Consider the following 21,706-nt stretch of genomic DNA (forward strand, 5'->3'; position numbering starts at 1 on the left):
GGCTCAAGTGCTATAAGGTGTTGGCCCAACACGACCATGGAACAGATTGCTTTAAGATGGGACCCAACTTGTACGAACTGAGAATCCAAGTACAAGTGTACATCTGTGCATAACTCTAGCCAAGCACCCCACAAATCAGGTCCGATTCCATGGCTCGATGGTAGACTCAATATGTTTCAACACTCAGATCATGGGTTTGAGTGCCCATATGAGTACCGGTGTCTGTATAAATTAAATTTTAAATTTAAGAATAAATAATTAATTAATTAATTAAACAAACAAACAAGCACCCTTTTTAATCCTCTATATTACAGTTCCTCTCAAGAAATTTATCTAGAGAGATGAAAAAAACTTTATCAAGGCTGCAGACAGAAAAGAAAAAATTATACAAACCCCACCCTGTACCCAACCCACTAAAGACACAAGGCCAGCCCTACAAAGAAGAAGAAAAAACAACCCCAAACCACTACACGGTTCTCAAAGAAACCCACTCAGAAATACAAAGAAAGGCCGTCTAAGAACTCTCAAGGCTGGATGCTTCTCATTTCTACAGGTCCGGTTATTTCTTTCGAACCAAACTGACCAAAGAAATGCCAACAGCACAATCATCCATCTGTGGGTACCCAAGGAACCCCCACCTTCCCCATGCCAGGCTCTAAATAAAGGCTCAACATAACCTGGCATAAGTAAATGTTTGCCTCATTGAAAATACCAGACCAGACGATCATTACTGGAGAATTTCAAATCTCTCATGTAAAAATCATGTAGGCCATGGATTGCCTGCAAGTAAGGACGTGGCCCAATGAAAAAGCACCATGTGCGTATGTCAAATGCAGGCCGATTGTGAAAAACGCAAAAATGTTCCATTTCACACAAGAGTCTTTGCTTTTCACCGTAGGACCCACATCAAACAGCGCACATGGCGCTTTTACATTAGTCCCCAATTGCAGGCAATCCGCGTCCAAGTATGCACTTAACAGCATCTGAACTTTGACACTATACACTGAAATCAACGCATTTCATGTGAATTTTCAACACCATCACTTGGCTTGAGGCCAAATGCTTGAGCCGCAATAGAAGTACACATTCCTTTTCATTCTCCAATTGGGAACGAAGCAATAACCGCAAGGTAGAGACCCAAAACACCATCCAACTGACCCCAGAAGGAAGACCGCTGAGCTGCATACTAACTAAAACCTGCATCCCCACATCTGAAACACTTGAATGGCACACCTTTTCAACCAGTACCGATGCAGGATTCCATTCCACTTTGGTGCACCGAAAGATTTGTTCTTGCACAAATCAATCGAAAGAAGGGATCGATTTACCAGAACCAGGCATTGCCTTTGATGAGCCCCGAAATTTACTTCCTTTGAGGAGATTGCCGCGGATAAAGTAGTATGGCCAACGTAATGCAAAAGGTCAAACCAACAACTCCACCAAATGGTTGCCATGGATGGATGCCAGTAACCCAGAAAGGTGCATTGGACCGGTACCTCAAGAAGCTGCCCGTTTGTAGGATGAAGTTTGCAATCATTGTCCCTGCACGCATTCCAATTGGAACCGAGAGATTACCACCACCTCTTTGTTTAGCCCCGGTCAGAGCTAAAGACAACAACCATAAGCCCGGTGCGGCAGACAGGGACCTGCAATCAGTCGAATGTCAGGGTTGGAATTTCTAACTTTACATATGTTACTGTTCATAAAACTGCTGATTGGCTTGGAAATGGAGATTTGAACAACATTACAAGTCACTGTAACATTGGCCATAGCAGACCATAGCAGTTACCACTATGATATATTTAAAAGATGATCTATGGCAGTGTTTGGGCACGTATAGCCATGACAAGAACATGGTATCAACATATAGCTATGAACAAGTTCTAGAGGCAGCTGGAAGCTTATACTGAACATGGTGATGTATACTAAGGAGCCATGTTCAATCTCAATACTCAAGATTTGGAACTCAGCTGGGAAAAAAATTAAGAAAGAAAGAAAAGAAGAGAGAAGAAAATTCATTTTCATTGGACCAAAACAATGGGTTTATAAACTATATTGAATTTAATGAATACTGATAGAAACCACGTGTTATCAGTTCATTTTAAAATAAAATCACTAGCCCATTGTCCATTTCATCAAAGTGATCATCTCTCCTGCAGCACCAGAGCAAGTTGTTCCTCCTACCTTTTTTATGATAACATGAATTTTATTAGAAGAAAGAAACAAAGAACGAGGGCAAGAGAACAACCAACAACGAACAAAAACAAAAGCAAAAGAAACCAATACAAGAACCTATGGCCCAAATGACAACCAGCTACAATTCCTACAACTTATATACCACAATAAGGGAAGCCCCTAACAGCCCCATTTTTGGCAAGGAAGTCTACCTCCGCATTGCCTCCCTATTCACATGAGAGACTCATCAGCAGGTCCCTACACATCCAAAAGCCCGAATTCAATAGCATTTTCTAATGGGGCCTGGCCGAAGCCCGAGTCCAGCTCATTTATGGCTGTCATGTGTTGAACCAGCACGGAAGCAGCTTGTAAACATTGATGAGGGAAGGGCTTCCCTCTCAAGAACCATTGACAGATGCCGGGGACAGCCTAACAGATTCTATTGTACCTATGAAATGAGACTTCTTTAATATAGATTGCTACATCAGCAAAAAATGGAAGAAGACAAGGTGTACAAGAAGTACCTCTGAAGCAGAGAAAATGAGAGCCCAGAAATTATAATCGCACGGTGATACCCAAGGTCCACAGCTATTTCTTCAGGCAACCATGACCTGAACAGCAATTCTTCAACGATGGAAACGCCAACTGCTGGCACGATTCCACGAGCAGCCACTAGTAGCATTCCTCCAAATCCTTTGAGCCACGTGATAGTCCCTGCTCTAGATGAAGGGATCCCTGAAGACCACACAGGGTATGCACAGCCAAGTGCTGCATTCACCAAATGTATGGATAAGACAAGTATGATGCCTCCCATCAAACCCTTGAGAAGATCATTAAGCTGCAAGAAAGAGCCCAATCTTAGTTTAGTCCTTCCAAATAAGGTATTCCAAAACTGTGTCGTAATGGCCATTACGTAATGGTAATAGCAGAATCGTTATGCATTACAGGATTGTAACAGCCTTTCTAGAAATTTTTTTATAAAAATAAAAATAAATAAAAAATAAAAATGACCCTTAACGGCCCCGTAATGGCTGTAAAAGCCCCATAACAATCTGTTACAGTGCCAAAATAGGTTTTTTCCAAAAAAAAAAGGCTGTAACAGCCTGTATAGTAACAGTAACAGCGGTGCCTTGCTTCCAAAGTTCAATTATGATTGTCTTAAACTTCATTCAGTTAAAAGAAAATGATCGGAAAGTCCATCTTTTGATAAGGGAGCCACTCTTTAGACCCTACCCTTCTTATTTACCAGCACCCATTTTGGGAGTTGAGAAAGTACAATCTTGTACTATTCAATTTCAAAATTGGAAAATGGGTGTACACGAATCAATCGGGGTGGGTGTAGATTCCAATTCCCTGTTGGTAAATATTAATATTGTCACAGAATATGATCCAAGAAATTATTGATTGAATTTTCATCATTTTAAGAAAGGTATCATGACTCAGTTTCCAACATATGTTCTTTGTTATTGGCATAGATAAATTCAGGTAGTTTTTCACACAAGACTTGATTGAGCTAGGATGCTCTTTGTTATAAGAATGGCTCCCAACATCTTTGGTATCAATTGGCAGTTGTAAGAAATTGAAGGAACTCAGACAAGGTCAATGTCATAACATAATAATAAACAAATAAATAAATCAGATATACTGAAGAGTGCACAAGCCATCCAACAAATACTTTTGTTTGGCATTTGTCAAAACAGATAAGAATTTCCAAATAGCTTCACCATCCGCTTAGCTCCATTGTATCTGACTTTGAGATTTGGCACTATACCTAAAATAAAAAAAAATAAAAAAATAAAACTAATTCTGACTTTCAGCTTCAGACAGTACCAATTGTGTTCCATGCAATGATAGCTTGTGTCTATTCCCAAATCTTGATGATATTAGAGTCAGTTGCATGTCAATATTGTGTATCTCAGCCAAAAATAATATGACGCTTATTGAATAAGCATTTTACAGTCAAAGGTTCAAGATAAACACAGATAGGAAGTAAGGCCATCAATAACAGTATAAAATAAACCAAAAGCATCCATAACTTGGTTACAATTGAAATTTCCATTTGCTACATCATGTTTATTATATGGCATGACATGCATAATATCCATACCTTTGATGATGTTAGACCCAGTCCATATTGTTCCAGTGGATTTTCATATCCTCGAATTCTTTTGCCCCATAACATAATAAGTACTGTAACGGCAGTATAGAGGCCTATTATGCAAGCATATCCTGCAATTCCAGTGGAACTCTGTGCCACCCAGTTCTGCACAAGTGTTGGGAGAAATGGAACAACTACCGGTGACCATAGCACCAGCACCATGAAGACAAACCCAAGAATCCTTTGGAGAAAAGGGTAAAGATGAAAGTCAGCAGCCTTCAAGATTCAAGAAGAAAGACCATGTGCAAACATGTAAATGAGCATGAACATGCATAAGAGGTTGCAAGCAAAGACGGACAAATAGGATAGGGCTGTCAATGGGACAAGTTAGGGTTGGGTACTGGTGTAGCCATATCTGAACCCCTGACGGGTTCGGGTTCTGCTCCAGGTACCATATTTGAGGTACTTGACCCAAACCCTTCAGGAGAGAGAAAGATGTCAATATATTTATAGAAGTGAGAGGGAGAGAATAAATATATTTATTAGATAAAGAGAGAGATACTAGTATGCTTCTTTTTTTAACAATAAAAATTTTATTGAGAAAGGCCAAAGGCCAAAGAATACAAAGAAAAATAAAAACAAGAAATAATTACAACTCGAACCACAAAACAGGGAACTGGTCTGATCTATTCCGAGGACATTAGAAGCATTTGCTCATTCCAGAACATGCAATTTTGCCCTATAGAAAACTTCTGAAAAAGGCTCCTTCCAATGCCTGAAACAACGGTTATTTCTTTCAAACCATATACACCATAACCCAGGTAGGAGACAAAGATGCCATATTTGCCTGCTGATGGTCCCTTTGCCCGAGACCCCACCCTCCCCCCCAATGAGAGGAAAAAGAACAATGGCTGAGAGATACTAGTATGCTACTAATCGTATTAATCTAATATGTATTAATATTAAATACTAACTGGGTAACCAATTATGTTCCTGACCCAATTTTCAAATGGATCTAAAAGACTAAAACAGTTGACCCGAATCTTACCAATTACTAAATGGGTCTGATTTTAGTATCCAGGCCCGTTTAAATCAGGTCAAAGCATCCCGGATACCTGCAGATCTACAACATCAGACACTTGAGTTGGAATTTGGAACAGGGACCAAAAGCATGCAACATGTTTGACATGCAGAACTACAATTTGCCCCGGTCATGCATATAGTTGCACAAAACATGAAGCAAAGCGGCAATAAATTCGGGTGCAGGAGTGGGGAAATATCTGTTTAAAATTTAGCGAGTATAAAACAGCTAGGAAGCAGGAGCAGGAGTGCGAGTCCGAAGTGCATTTCAAAGTGGGAGTGACAGTGGCACAATTTTCAGAAGGATCTTGCAACTCATGCATGTATAAGGAGGGTTCAAGTGAAAGCAATGGTGGCACACCCCTAAAACAAACTTAAGAAAATAGATTTAAAAGGGCCACGAGTTTCTAGGGAACAGCACAAAAAGATGGACATAGAAATAACGAGTTAACAAATACCTCTGAAACAAAGGACGCTCAGCAATATGCAAGAACGAGATGAGCCTTTCAACCAAACTCAAAGCACCACGTATACCACCCCAAAGTAAAGCCATTTTGCCAACCAGTCTCAAGATTCCACCCTTCTGTCCCAAGTCCGAGAGCATAGCAACCAGCCTGCTTATGCAAGAAAAATTATATGCAACTTTTCATAGTGAAAAATAATATTGCAAGAAGAAGAAGAAAACGAAACAGGTGATCCAAGCAGAAAGGATCACAGAATCCTGACCTTTCCAGATCCACCTCCCCATCACTCCTGGTAGGTACAACTGGAGCAGCAACAGACATGGCTTTCTCAGCAAGGCTAGTTACAATGTTATTCTGGTTCCTTTCCTGCATTCGCTCCTCGAGCTTGTCAACCTCCTTTTGCAGTTCTCTTTTGACATTGATAGCACCAGATGGAACCTCAGTAGTTCCATTGTATTTGTCAAGGTCTTTGCTCTGTGTTTGACAAAAGAAATGGAGCATGAGCAAAAGGCAGATCCACCATGTATTAGGAAATAGTCAGTGTTATCATCACTAGATGTACTTCTCTTTTCTAGTTGATAGCACCAGATGGGAATTGGGCAGTACAATGGTAGTATGAAGTTCTTTTCTCTGTCAATTCAAACCAGAGCAGCAGACAATGAACACAGCACACATAACATGCACGCATTAGCAGATAGCCATGATGTTTTAGTCAACTAACATGGTAGCACTGACTCAAATATAACCCAGGTTTATTGAGACGATTTGGAGCTATGACCACAGTATGTAAATTGGACAGCTGTGTAAAAAAAATTAAAAATTAAAAAAATGTCATTTGCTTTAGTGGTAGAAAACTGTGTTACTACAAAAGGTTTATCAATGAAAAAGAAAAAAGTAAACTGATGGTTGTGGTCCACATGAAGATTATATCAATGAAAGAACAACCTGAAGAACACAGCGGAGGGCAGTTCAAAATACTCAGCTTTTTACATCTTTCCCCAGGCTCAAAAAAAATACTTCCATAGATTTCCTCCATACCCTCCTCCCAAAGCAACTTAGAAATGTGAATGATGATACAACCAGGATTCACTGGCCTCAGCAAGTAAACATTGAGCTCACTTGTCCGGTTGCAACAGTGTTTGAAGTATTGGTATCGCTACAAGTTTTGCTGGCCAGGGATACGGAAACAATATTGATATCGTTGATAATATCGTCGATAACCGGAAATGTGGGAAATCATGGGGGGGAAACAATGGATTTTTTTTCAGTGAAACTTCAGGAAATACTAAAATGCACATATTTGCATATTTAAGAATTTAAATAAATAAATAAAAAGCATGCATACATAATAAGTTTCCATTTAATGGGGGCCTAAAAGCATGTGTCATTGTAAGAAACTAGTCCAACCATCCCATCCAACCCATCTATCCATCCAACCTTCCATCTAAATATCCATCAAGATTTCAGAATATCAACAACACGATATTTCGTCAAGAAATAGTAACTGGAAAGAAAACGAAAGACTGTGGCCTCGACATCACCCATGTTGCGATAACGATAAATCATTATATGATCGATATTATCATCGACAATTTGAACACTACATACAACCATTCACCCATAAAAATTTGAAATGAAAAGCTTTTTAATAAACATATTTTTAGTGATATTGATACATTGGCGATATTATTGAAACATCGCGAATACACTGGCGATACAAGTGACACCTGGAATTTACAGTCAAAAATATTGGTGATACTTAGCAATACATTGCCAATATTATCGGTATCGCTGAGCTGGAGATAGGGATACTATCGGAGATATTTCGATAATATCAGGGATACTCCGGGCAATGGGTCGCATACATCTCAAAGATAAGGGGCAACAAAATTCTAAAGAAATGGAACGTCCTAGAAAAAGAAGCTACAAAAAGGACTGAATGCAGGAGCTGATATTCTTTTAACTTGCACTACATAAGGGCACAGAAACTTTTCATGCACATCTGATATCAAATGTTCATAAAATAATAATAATAATAAATAAAAGCAGAAGAAGCAAAAAACAGTACAGAAAGATGTTCTTCTTATGGGAATGTTCCACTAGAAGGATCAAGAAGACAGGTGCATAGCATATTGAATATTAGAGAAGCAAAACTAAGGAAACATAACAACAGAGCTAAATTTTAGTGCCAGTCTTCAGTGAGAGCATGCTTGCAAGAATAAGATTTCACAACTGTAATAGATTCATTTCTGAGATGACCAAATGCAACCATACTACAAGCTTCTGGATGGATTTGATTATTACCGTATGGTGTGCCAGTAAAGCAGATGCACCCAGGGCAGCTGTAACAGCCCCAACCATGACTTTATCATTCTTCAAAATTGTTGTCTCAGGTTGCCTCATTCCTCTGCTTGGTGAGCTATCCACATCCGGATATTGAACCTTCTTGCCAACAAATCCATGATGATCATTTTCGACCTCAGTTTCTTCACCATAAGATTTACTCCCCACATTTCTATCTTGATCTTGGATGGATTCAATCTTGGCACCATGAAGCGCCGTAACATGAAAGTGTTTCCTAAGAGCTGCTAAGCTAGAACCTACAACCACACCAACCGGCACAACTTTCCTCAAATGGCTGGATTCTTGATAAGATAATGATATGGCACTAATAATATGCTCCCCCTGAAGCGTACCAAGCTTCATTGCAATTGGGCAGTCCAACTCCTTGTTACATATCACTGCCATGGCCACCGCATCTGCAACACGTTCCATATCATATGCAATATTTGACTCCACCGTTTCCATATCAAGCATCCCTAGCCTGCGCCCAACTTCAACCTTCAGAGCACGAAGTACAATACCCTTAACTAAGTACATCAACCCCTCTATGTTAGCTGCACCTGATTCAGCTTTTCTATCAGAATTATCTGTGGTCTCATATTCTTCAGTCTTCTGTCGTTCAAGTTCATTATCTAATATTACATAAGATGGTTCTATAATTCTCTCCTCATCACCAACTTGTAACGGTTGTCCCTTTCCATTAGTGCCCTCACAGGCTTCTGCATGATGTGTGAATTCTGCAGTGCTTTCGAGTTGATCCAAGAGTTTCCATTGGCCATCTTCTGGAAAGTATTCAAGCAAAAGATCATGTGTTGAATCTAAATCTAATGGTTTTGTATTTGGCATCATTGAACGAATACATTTACGGAGGTATTCATTGTAAAGTGAATCTCTGTAAGGGTGTATAGTTATATGTAGTGGAAAACTATGTACATGTCTAATCTTGTTTGAATCCTTCATAAATGATGCAAGATTCATCACATCCTGCCTTCTACTCTTTTCCTCTAAATCTAAATGATCAGCACCTATATTTTGTTGAGACCTACCAATGCTGTTCATAAATGATGGATCATCATTTTGAGTGGGCTTTGAATCACCCAATTTATTTCCAGCATCCTGATGTAACTCTGGGCATTCCTCAATGCAGGTACTTCCAAGAAAATCATTCGATCGCATCACATCAGATTGTACAGATGATACGTTCTTGCTAGCTTCTTTTTCTTCAGACTCATTTTTATTCATGACAAGTGGTTCATCTGATGAAATATCAGATTCCTCGTCCTCATTTTTAATTTGTTTTCCAAGACTATCTTGGTCCTTTCCCTTCTCTAACTGGTCAATCATATTTTCTATAACTCCAAACACACTATTAACTGCCATTTGGGTGGAGTCATCAAACCCCGTTAAGGCATCTAATGCTTGAGAAACATTGATTGGTGGGGGAGTGGATGATGCCGAAGGCGGTGGAGATGGTTCTTCAGCTTTGGTCAAGGAGCTTTGCTTCATTGCCTGCACATTTTTGTCTTCATTATTCTGAATATCATTCCCTTCTTTTTCCATCGGCGAGGGCCCTGGAGAGGCCGAAATAGAAGGAGATGATGCCTCAGGATCAACAGAAGAAGACGGCTTGCTAGGGCCAGTAGTAGACTCTCCTTCATCTTCATTCTTTGGAATATTAGTGACCTCCTTTGTCAATGTACGATCATCCGCATCATGCGTGTCTGCTACACTATGGCTTTGATTCACCCTTTGCTGCTCACCAACGTTCTCAATGCCACTCACTTTCTCAGTCTCATTTTGATGGTTAGGCTTCACTCCTTCTGGCATACTTTCAACAGACCCTGAAGCTTGGACAGACTTATCTTGAGAAAATTGACTTCCTCCGTAGCTCTCCACTGCATCATCAGAATCCTTCCCTCCTGAAGTATTTGTTTGGCCCATGTAACTACTCTCCTGTTGAGGACCTAAATCACCAGATTTTTGTGACTTTTGCAAAGGCTGAAGCTCTGATCCTGATCCTGTAGTAGATTCTTCAGAACCAGATTGATTGTTACCAGCGTCATTGGAAAATTTATCACCAGAACTAAGGTCGTCCAAACCATCTTGTGACACTGCCTTGCTATCCTGAGAGATTTCTCCATGTGAAGACTTTCTCTCACCAGTGTCCCTCTTCACATTAGGAATCCAATTAATTCTCGAAAGTCCAAGATTTAGGTTCGCTCCTTGAGTCCGCGCAATGTCAGATACAGCAGCTGTAAGCTTTCCACGAACGTCTTCGGGCACAGCTCCTTGCAAGGCTTTCACAAACGTTTCCCCTTGTTCCATGGCAATCAAAACCTGGAGAAGAAAAACAAAGAAAATTCATCAAGTCTTTCACAAACGTTTCCCCTTGTTCCATGGCAATCAAATGAACTCAGAAATCAGTAAGCATAGGGCTTCTTTTTTTTTTTTTTGAAAGATAAGTATAGACGATTCAAACTTCTGAAATTGTGGAATATACATCATCATCATCACCATCATCATCGCTATGATCATTGTCATCTTGGTTTTTAAACAGTAGATGGACAAAAGTTTTATACTAGGCTGCTACCAGGAAAAAAAAAAAACCACTGTCTTTCACCTGGGCTCATGGAACCGGTGACAGCAATGGCTCAGTTTGACACCACTGACTTGCCGACACAATCCCACCTAGTCCACACCCCTACTGAAACTATTACATGCATCAAGTAAAGGGAAAGCCAGCAAATGAGGATCATCAAGAGGCAGTTGCCAGGCAAACCACTGAGCATAAGCACCCACGTACATAAAAGTCATGCTCAAGTAGTTGACTGCACAGAATAGGAGGGAACCATCGACTCATGCATACCAACGCAAATTACATGCCAACATGGTCAGGCCCCAGCCTGCACTTTTCCCAATCATTGCATGTTACCCACGGGAATTTCCAAACAGTTTGTCTAGAGCATGCAATGTCAAATGAACCCACTAAGCACAACTTCATTTTTAGACCTGCGGTGCTTAACATATTTAGACCTGCACTGCTCAATCTTAGAAACAAGTATAAATAATAACACACTAGCAAAGAAACCGTCCATCACAGCTACTATAAATTGAAGCTCATTGCAACTGAAGATTAGACCAAATATACACCCCATGCATGTCGATAGAGAAATCCTTCATTGTGACTGGGGTTGTCAATAGGCAGGGCCAAGGTCAGCCCCAGTGAGCCCATGATTTTGGGGCACAGGCCTGACCAGCAGACCTAAAAATTAGGCCCATGACTAGCCCAGGGAAGCCATAAAGGGACCGTGATTTGGGATGGGGCAGGCCTTAAATAATAGCAAATGTTGGTAAATCTGTGCATGGGCCAGGCCCATTTATTTGTTGAGCCTGAAAAAACAGACCAGAGCCCAACGCACAGGCCTAAAATTCACTTTGAGCCCAGGCTATAGTGGGCGAGCCCAACGGGCCAGCCTGGCTCTTTTCTTTTCTTTTTCCCTTTTTTTGGAGAAGTTCATTGACCACCATAGGTGTGACCTTTTCACATACAAGTAGACCTATTCAAACAAGCTAAACCTTTTTTCTTTTTTTTTGAATGGCAACAAATTTTACTCGTACATGTTGAATATATGGTACGATAAGGCAAACACCATATCAAATCATTGCAAGAATTTGAAATCATCAAGCACTACCTTCCTCTTTTGTTCCTCTCCAAGTGCACCAGGAGCAGTTACATCAAGCATATTCATAACAACTTCTGCTGTCTGCATCGATTGGCTTCTTTCACTGTCTGATGGACTATCTCCTCCTTCGACTAAGCCAGAATTATCTGAGCTCGTCTGCTGCAATTCATCAGTGCTTTTCTCTTTCTGTGGTTCTAAGCCTTCTAGGTTGCCTTGTACATCTTTTCTTGATTTAAAATGGCCATCGACTCCATTTTGAACCTCATCATATCTTCCTCCAAGCATACCATTGATCTGATTGGCACCAAATGCATCTAAATCTTCCAACTGAGTATTATTCAAAGGACGGTTCGAACCATCCAGTGCTCTGCCTTCAACCAAAGCTAAACCTTTTGACGGATTGATGGTGATGTCCACATCTTTAAGAAGAGGATGGCGGCCCTTCAAAAGAGCAAGCTCCACTGCTGAAAGCCACTGCAGGATCCGCAAGCATGCACATCAGAAATCTGGGAATGAAACATATGTCGTATCACCACAGAAATGTTGTCCAATGTGCATGTCAAACACTCAAGAAAAACAAAGACAACAAATTCCATCAATTCACCATTGAATACAGCAGCAGCAATGAAATTGCAAGCTATAAAATTTAATAAGAAGGCACAGCCAAAGTACCTGGCATGAACACTATAAATTCCTTTCAAAATATATGTCCATTAGTGATGTGCAGCATAAATCAATTAATAGAGGCGTGAATCCAGACACAGAAAACAATGGAACAGTGAAGATCAGAAGAGTACAGTAAAAAATAACAAATTACCTCAATGGCAAGATGTTGGCACCATGGGATGGCAGACCTCTTCCTTGAAGTAGTGCTTGCAGGCAAACAAGAACATAAAAGCAGACTTGTAAATGGATTTTCTGATATTGAGCTGCGTGGAATAGAGATCAGTGGTACTGTTCCATCGTCACTCTGCTAAAGTAGCAAGACAACAATAGATATCAGTGTGCTATTCCATCGTTGCTCTGCTAAAGTAGCAAGGCAATAATAACAAGTAAAAGTAATGAGGAATATACAATGCTATTTTAGCAAATTGCAGTTATCATTCAGAAGGAATAACAAACATGTGCGCCCACACGCGCGCGCACCCGCATGCACACACAATGCATGCCAAGGCCCTCATAATAGTAAGTTTTTCATTCAAAATTATATATAGTTGTTTTAAGCACCTTATTCCGTATTAAGATTTTTTTTTTAAGGATGATGAATTGTATTAAGCCCAGAGGCCAAAAGGAAAAGAGCAAAACAGAACAACGGCAAAAGAGAAAACAAGCCAGGAGAAACAACCACAAACAGAAACAGAAAAAACTAAAACTAGAAACAGAGGAGGGACCAGAACAGCTAGCCTCAAACCCCAAACCCACAACCCAAAACCCACAATTATGGCACCCAGTCCCTCATAAACAAAAAAATAAAACCCAATTGAGAACCCCAAAGCCGAACCCTCCATGTTCCAAAAGCAACAACTGTTCCTTTCAATCCAGATGGTCCACAGCACAGCAAGCAATGCAGCTTTCCATCTCGACTTGCCCAGACTGCCCCCCTCTTCAGCATACCTCAATCGAAATAAGCCTTCAATCGAACCCAGCAAAACCCTTATTATGTATTAAGATATATCAAGTAATGCAAAAAATGCTACTCATTGCTCCATAAAAGAGTTTAATGAATTACTGCAACCATATTTGCTTGAAATTACTAAATCCAGACTAAGGTGGCAAAAGCCACTAGTTTTGAATGTTTTCAGTAGTACAGCAAGACAGCACGGCAATCAACTGTACTATAATCAAGGTGCATTGGAATAACTCTGCATCATATTATGAGATTTCTAGAAAAGAAGATCTTTGCATCTTCAATTAGGTTGGGGAAAAAGGATAGCAGGGTTAGGTCATAAATTTCAGTAGCAAATCATCCAAGGACCTTAATGCAAGGGCATTTTCACACTGGGCTCGAGTGGGGTGGCTTGTGGGATACAGGAGCACACTCAGGGTAGGTGGCCCATGTGAGGCGGGTGGCTCGTGTGAGGCGGGGCCGACGAGAGGGGTTCGTCCGAGGTCTTAACCCGTAGGATGTAGGGATTGGACTATAAGATAAAGGGATTGATTCGCCATATGCTCTATCAGTTCGAGCTTTTAAAGCAAGTGGTTAATTGTCCTACATGAAATTGGTATCAAAGCAGGAGGTGTCGTGTTCGAGACTCCTCACCAGGGGTTATTAATGCAGGGGCATTTTCACACTAAGCTTCAGTGGGGTCCCCTGTGGGATGTAGGGGCACACTCAAGGTGGGCAGCCCATGTGAGGCGGGCGGCTCGTGTGAAGCAGAACCCATGTGAAGTGGGGCCCATAAGGGGAGTTCAGCTGAGGTCCCAACCCATGGGATGTGGGGCCTGGGCTATGAGATAAAGGTATTGATTTGCCATGATCTTTCAGTTTGAGCTCTTAGAGCAAGTGATTAATTGCTTTTAGAGCAAGTGGTTAATTGTCCTACTTTACATCTGACATTAGGAACAAATCACAAGACATGCCTGGTTTCGAAAAACACTTTGCAATACAATTTTTAGAAGAATACATTATGTGCCAGGTAAAAGATATACAGATACAATTGAACTACCACACCATAATATAGATTTCAAATCAATATATTATGTGCCTAGTAAAGATATGCATGTACAATTGAACTACGATACAACAATTAAGCTATAAAGTGACCAAATTAGCTGATGAAAGATTGATTTTGTGGATGCGGCTTAGTTACTTTCTCTTATAAAATTTAGTAATTCATCAAAGAATATTTAGTTGTATTAAGAAACATGTGCTTATGCAACTTGCTGATAATATGTATTCAGAATGTCTAATGAAGAGCAAAGTATCCGTGCCTGTATGAAGAGAACAGGAATCTTCAGTCTGCCAACCAATTGTCTTGTGCTAGATTTCAAGTAGAAGTCCTCGATGGCCTCAAACCCATAAGAAATCATAGATATCGCTTTATCAAAATCACGCACAGACACGGCTGACAAACCCTCTTCAACCCTAAATCCTTTTGTTCTACCCTGAAAGAGCTCCTGCAAGCATGAGAGTGGAATTAGCCAGTATTCTGAGCCTTTCAGAACAGCTGACGGAACATAAACTGAAAATTTTCAGTATCATAATAAAGCTTTTTCCGTTCTTATTCGTAGAGGTCAGTCTTTAAACAACACAAACTTCATATTTGATATGGTTATCCATTGCAACAATCACCAACCTTATTAGATCGTAGAATATCTACCAATCCACCCGTGAGCTTTTGGTCCATTGCAACATGATGAGGGGATGACCTTGTGGCTTCCTCTAAGTCAAAGGGATTGTCTATGCAAACAGCAGCAGTGAGGGGTGTTCTCTCAGACGCTTCACCAAGGTATTTAGTCAGCATATTCGCACCATAACCCCAGCCAATACCCGTCAATGCTGTCCATGGCCTTGACCTGTTGATGAACTGTATAGCTGTGCAGATATCATCGCTGTCAGCAGCTGTAAATAACCTACATAAATAAAGTAGTTAAGAGCTGCTACCAGAAAAATCATTACTATTGCATATATTTTAACAAAACTTCCATTTATCGAAGAATAATGTGTCACCTGTATGCTAAAGCCTGTGTTACCATAAAATAGCATAAACAAGAGCCCAAAAGTTACAAAAGAGGAAATTATCTATGAAATTAAAGACAATCTTGAAAAACCGTATTCATAAGCAATTCCTTTTCCTCCACCATATTTGGTTTCTTCATGGAAACAATTAGAAGAGATCTATATTGATGCACCTAAATGGATAATTAGAAGATATTTCTAATGATGCACATAAAATCCAAAATCTCTTTCATGCTCACCAACCTCCATGGTATCTTTCACCTTTACCCATCCATCAATTACATTCAACCTATATGGCAAGGACATGGCAATTTTTTTCAAGGGTCGTGCTCCAATGGTGCTACTACCACAATAAGCTTACGGCGATACCAGGAAAATTGGGGCCCACGTGATGCATATTCACCATCCAACCCGTCTATCAAATGTGTCACCTCCGAAAACCCTTAGCACCCAAAAATCAGCCCAATCCAAAACTAATGTGAGCCACAGTAAAGGAATTGGGCTGTGAAGGAACGCCCACCCTTGAATACCACAGGGGCCCACCTGAGTCGCAAACAGCCTGAATCTTGGTATGACCAATCATCTGAACTGGATGAAGGGTCTGAACCGCCTTATATACACAATATGGAGGAACCCCCATGATAATCGACAGTGATTGTTCCCTCTCACTATGTTCCTTGTGATGTGACCCACATAATTTTCGGACTAGTTTGATTTTTGGGACCTGGAGGTTTTCAGAGTTGAAGCATCTTATGGACAGGTTGATTCATGAGCCATTCATTCCCCCATCTAGTGTTTTAAGTATCGATGATATCAGCCAATATATACCACGATATATCTCATATCTCACTTGTGCGATACGAAACGCACAAGTAGTAGGATATATCCCACATGTTTGATCCGTTGAGCATTTTCAATTTTTGATCCTTTTTTTCTATAAATCATGTTAAATCAGTGTCAAATTATTACAAATCCATGATTTTTCATGTGCATGAAAAATCATGGATTGGGAGCTTCGATTTCGAGATTTGGAGGAGATGGGCTGAGTTGTGGAAAATTGAAATAAAAAAATCAAAATTTCTCAATTTCTCGCAAATCGGTTGCAATCTATGTCCAAACATAAAATCAAACATATAACCTGATCTAGTGATTCTTCTTTTGCTTTTGAATGTATTGCTTGTGTTTCCATACGTCTCATTTATAAATTATATTAATAGACTTTGAATATACTTGCATCAATTCAGTTAGACAACGCATAGATTACGATCTCATACAAAGAAAACCTATTACATGCACTTGTTTTTTGTAATGTTTTGATTTATAAGTGTGTAGTAATGTCTTTTTAATAATCACTAAAGTTTCATTGAAAAATTCGACCAATTTCCCAATGTTTCCCCATGTTCCCAACAACAACGATACATTACATGATACAACTGATATATCCCATGCGATAACCGACATGTATCCGTATCCCAAGGCTGCGATATTGATATTTCGAACACTACTCCCATCAACCTCTCGGTTGGTGTTTTTGGGCCCTAGAGGTTTTCAGAGGTGATGCATCTTAGGGACGGGTTGGACTCCGTGAACTCATAACTAGATTCCACATCTGCCCAGCAGTTGATTCCTGGCCCATTCATTCTCCCGTCAACCTCTCAGTTGGTGTTTGCCAATGTAAGCTCATGTACCACTTAAGTGTGCCCCTTTTTTCCAGTGTGTTCTGTCAACATGTTCATAGGATGAGTTTAGCTGAGATGAGGATGTAGAGATGAATGAGTGGAAAGACAATGATGGAAATAGAAATGAATGTATTTGAGTGAACTTAGAAGTAGCACCAATAGGCAGTAAGATGAGGGGAAAGTAGACTTAGATAGTTTGATTGTTTGCAACGGAGACTAAGAACTGCACTAGTTAGAAGGAGTGAATTAGTACAAGTTGGAGGCTCTAAAAAGGCAGGGGGGATGCCCAAAAGGAAGTGGGTGGAGGTAGTAAGAAAAGAGTTGATAACCTATGGTCTAACTAAAGTTATGGCCCTTGATAGAGTGGAATGGCAGAAACAGATTTATGTAGCTGACCCCAAATAGTTGGGATAAGGCTTAGATGATGATGATGATGATGATGTTCTATCAACATGTATCAGTGTCAACATGTGATGTAAGTTGCCGAAGCACAAAATTGCAGAAAATCTACAACAAAAAATAGACCAACGCCACTTCACAGTGTGTAGAGAATGAAATTCATGCAACATTTCAGCAACTCTTTCTAGCTGACCCTAATTAACTGGTATAAGGCTTAGATGATGATGATGATGATGACTTCAGCAACTCCTGAGATGTCCTTCTAATCTTATATAGTATTGACTCTTGACCAAAAGGAAACCTAAATACTTCAAATCTCAGCCCTGCCATCATATATCGTTTTTTTTTTCTAACCAAAATGCAAAACATTCCCATCAAAAGTGAAGATATCAATAAGCTGTTACTGTTCCAGTCACAAACCTGTCCTAGTACAACTTGCTCATTTCATATCGAAATTACATATCCATCTAGTTAATAGTGTAGAAAATGGACAAGATAGTTTGTACAGAAATAGGACCAAACAACAATATGAGCCATTTACTTTTTCAGAATATCATGGGTGGTTATGGTTCTACAGAACCAGTTTTATCAGGCAATCCTAATCGCCCCATCTATTGTTTAGACAACGGATGGCTTTCAAAAAGAAGATAATGCGCGGGCATTTACACACCAGGCTCGAGTGGGGTGGCCTGTAGGATGCAGGGGCACATTCGGGGTGGGCAGCCCGTAGAACCCATGGATTTCGGGGCCATGTGCGGCGGGTGGCTTTTGTGAGGCGGAACTCATGGATTCAGGGCCCACGAGGGGGCGGAACCCATGGATTTGGGCCCCACGAGGAGGGTTCGGCCAAGGACCTAACCCATGGATTTGGGGCCTGGGATATGAGATAAAGGGATTAATTCGCCATGCTCACTCAGTTCAAGCTTTTAAAGCAAGTGGTTAATTGTCCTGCATCAGAATGCCAATTTATTGATGGACTAGATCATCCGATTGGTGTGCAATTCATTCATCTAGCCTATGCAATGTGACCTAGACCTAATGGACAATTGAGATTGACCAATTGGACTGTCCAATTTCACTTGTAGTGATCTGAGAGCACTGGATGATTGGCAGCTGGAATCAAAACACAAACAATTCAATGACATGGAGCAAAAACCAACTTTCAAAAATGCTCCGTCTTACCGTGCAGTGGTCAACGGTGAACCAGCGCACCCCCGAGGATTCATGACAATAGGAAAACACCCATTTTGCAGTGCCCTGCACACAAACAGCCGTATATTCCTGTCCATACTCCCTTCTGTCGTTCCTGGTACAATCAGCACTGTCGTATCCAACCCATGCTCCTTCGACAAATCCAAATTCGCCGGCCAATCCAAAGATACAACCCCTCCATCATCCGTACCGATACAGACTCTCTGATAAGAAAGCGCCCCCTCGAGAGCATCACCATCCACTGCCATGCCCGGAGGTATCCTCCCACTGTTCAAATTCACAAAATGCCGGTCCTCGCTCACGAGCCGCTCATTCACGCCTTCCAGCAGCTCGCTGTCCTCGAACAAGATGGTCGGGCAGCGGAGGACGACGAAGCGGTTGAACGGCGTGGGGCTCGTGAAAAGGATCCACTTGCCAATGTCGGAATCCGAATCGGATACTCGGCGACGGTTGGTGCGGCGGAAGAATTGGTAAGAGGCGGCAGAGACGATGCCGAGGGCGGGACCGATGATGAGGTCGAGGGGATTGGACGGTGGGAAATTGGAGATGAGGGTGTGGAGGAAGTTGTCGAAGGAGAGGGAGATTTTGAGGCGTCGGCGACGGCGATTACGGAAGCGGAATTCGGGGAATCGGAGGGTACGAGGAAGGGATTTTAGGTTTTGGTGAGGGAGAAATGGGGATTGGAGGATTGGAAGATGAGAGGAATTGGCTGTGGACGATTTCATTTTGGCGAGAGAGAGAGAGAGAGAGAGAGAGAGAATTATATATAGAGGCTTGGGATGGGTAGGAGAATGCCTTGGAAGGTATTGGAGAGAGAGAGAGAGAGAGATGAACGGTGGAGGGAAAAGCTGGAAAGGGGGGCAGAGAGAGAGAGCGCTTGTCGTAACGTCGGGAAATCGGAGAGAGAGAGAGAGAGAGAGATGAACGGTGGAGGGAGAAGCTGGAAAGGAAGGCAGAGAGAGAGAGAGCGCTTGTCGTAACGTCGGGAAATCGAAGATTGCGGGAACATGTGAGATCTTCAAACTTCTAGACAAGAGGTTGAAAAGACCAAAAGGCCCTTTTATTAAAAGTAAGAGATATCCATGAAATACTACCTCCTTTATTTAGATTCTGGTACCTAATTGAATGATATTCTCGTTTGGACAACCTAATAAACCAATGAAAATGGGAAATATTCGAATCTAATCAATTAAAGGATAGGAATCCCAACACCACCACTTTTAAGGCCCAATGATAAGTAGCACTTCGACGCGCAAACAGGCTTGAGCGTAATTCAACATATTTTATATGCGTTTATAAAATGCAAAGGCTTATGAATCCCTTTTCAACATACATTCAATCTAATATGGGATAAAAAAATATATTAAGGGAGTGTTTGGATTGTAACTTGCTTTAAATAAGTTACATGTTTTATAAATAGCTTATTTTGATTTCTACTTAATTAACAAATAAATATGTTTAGTAAACAACATGCTTATTATCAAGAAAGTAGAAAAGCATATTTAGGTTCCAACATTATTAGTAATTATTCTAAAAGTTTGTTTGACCCCCCTTACATCCATCGTCCATAATGTGGGGCCAGCCTTTGATGTAGATCGCACATTGTGTGGGCCCTACCTTTGATGTGAGTCATCCATCACGCAAGTCCCACTTTGGTTGTAGGTCATTCATCATCAGGGGTCAACCTTTAATATGCACGGTTCATTAGGTAGGGCCCACCTTTGATGTTAGTCATCCATCATGTGGAGCCCACCATCAATGTTATTGTCCATCATGTGGTGCCCATCTTCAATATCCATTGCTCATCATGTGAAGCCCACCTCCAATGTGGGTCGTTCTTAATGCGAGGCCCACCTTGGATATGGGTCACTCATCATTATGCCAACCTTTGATGTGGATTGTCCATCATGTGGGGCCCACATTGACATGGATCATTCATCATGTGGGCCCATCATTATTAATTGTCAATCATGTGGAACTCACCTTTGGTGTGGGTTGCCTATCATGTAAGGCTCGCCTTGGATGTAGACCATTCATCGTTAGGGGTGGACCTTTGATGTGGATTGTCTATTATGTAGCGCCACCTCGGTATGGGCCATCAGATCGGGAGCCTACTAGATCATTTATCTATTCCTTAGATGATTTTCCAATCTCATGAACTTAACAGAAATTCATAGGTACAAAGAACATATTCACTTAAATAATTTCATAAACGATTGTGCAACCGATGAAAATAAAGGAAATAAGTTACTTTTGAAAGCTGAAAAGTACTTTAAAAAAATAATAAGTTATTTTTTTCTAAAAGCTACTTGTTGAAGTTTAATAACTAAACTAATTTATTTAAGAAAGTAATTTAAGAAAGTAATTTATTAACTTTCGTAAATTTTTTTTTAAAAAAAAAAAAAAAAAAAACTACTTATTTGGTATCATCCAAATAGGCCCTAAAACACAAAACACCAAGCAAAGTGTCTCTACTTTTTATTTAAACACATGCCTTTGTGTTTTTTGAAATACTCCTAACAAATCACATGTTGACAACCAAGTGGCAACTGAATTTGAAACTTGTGGGTGTTAGGCATTGAAACTCTTTGATGGACGAAAAAGCAACCTTAAAACTAATCAAACACATAATAGAGAATGAAAAGGAATTAGTAACCATAGAGAAAACAGAAATTCTTATTTGAAAAATCCTTACTGGAAAAAATCATAACACAAAGCAACAATCAATTCACTATGAACAATAAATTACAAGAGATGGAATAACTTACATAATAATAATAAAAAAAATAAACCTTAGCTTTTCCCTTTGCAAAACACTAGAAATAGTTTACGATATCCTTGTTCAACCCTAATCGAGCTTAGAGATGTACTTATATACCCTCATATAATATTGG

The 21,706-nt window shown here is 40.4% G+C and overlaps 1 protein-coding gene across 8 annotated transcripts; it reads right to left on the minus strand.

The window, feature by feature from the left end:
* Positions 1-266: 266 nt before the first annotated feature.
* On the minus strand, positions 267-19,681 carry LOC131227156 (uncharacterized). 8 transcript variants are annotated; one of them, XM_058222881.1, is made up of 11 exons: positions 18,783-19,678; positions 15,140-15,416; positions 14,775-14,960; positions 12,661-12,813; positions 11,853-12,317; positions 8,122-10,497; positions 6,080-6,291; positions 5,812-5,967; positions 4,283-4,514; positions 2,700-3,013; positions 267-1,646 (listed from the first exon to the last, which is right to left on the minus strand). In XM_058222881.1, the coding sequence occupies exons 1-11, from the start codon at positions 19,535-19,537 to the stop codon at positions 1,364-1,366; spliced, it is 5,409 nt and encodes a 1,802-aa protein (XP_058078864.1). In that variant the 5' UTR covers positions 19,538-19,678; the 3' UTR covers positions 267-1,363. The 8 variants fall into 8 exon arrangements, with proteins under 8 accessions (XP_058078864.1, XP_058078863.1, XP_058078870.1 ...); XM_058222880.1 differs by having other exon boundaries at positions 12,661-12,816; XM_058222887.1 differs by having other exon boundaries at positions 12,661-12,816; positions 15,140-15,378; positions 18,783-18,921.
* Between the last annotated feature and the right edge of the window lie 2,025 nt (positions 19,682-21,706).

This window comes from Magnolia sinica, chromosome 15 (genome assembly GCF_029962835.1).
Source record: "Magnolia sinica isolate HGM2019 chromosome 15, MsV1, whole genome shotgun sequence".
NCBI classification, from domain to species: Eukaryota; Viridiplantae; Streptophyta; class Magnoliopsida; order Magnoliales; family Magnoliaceae; genus Magnolia; species Magnolia sinica.

Coding starts and splice junctions, on each gene's coding strand:
- LOC131227156 (XM_058222880.1), bottom strand. CDS start 19,537: ATGAAATCGTCCACAGCCAATTCCTCTCATCTTCCAATCCTCCAATCC. Junction 14,961..15,139: donor ATATTCTACGATCTAATAAG/GTTGGTGATTGT, acceptor TCATGCTTGCAG/GAGCTCTTTCAGGGTAGAAC. Junction 3,014..4,282: donor TGGGTCTAACATCATCAAAG/GTATGGATATTA, acceptor TCTTTCTTGCAG/CTTAATGATCTTCTCAAGGG.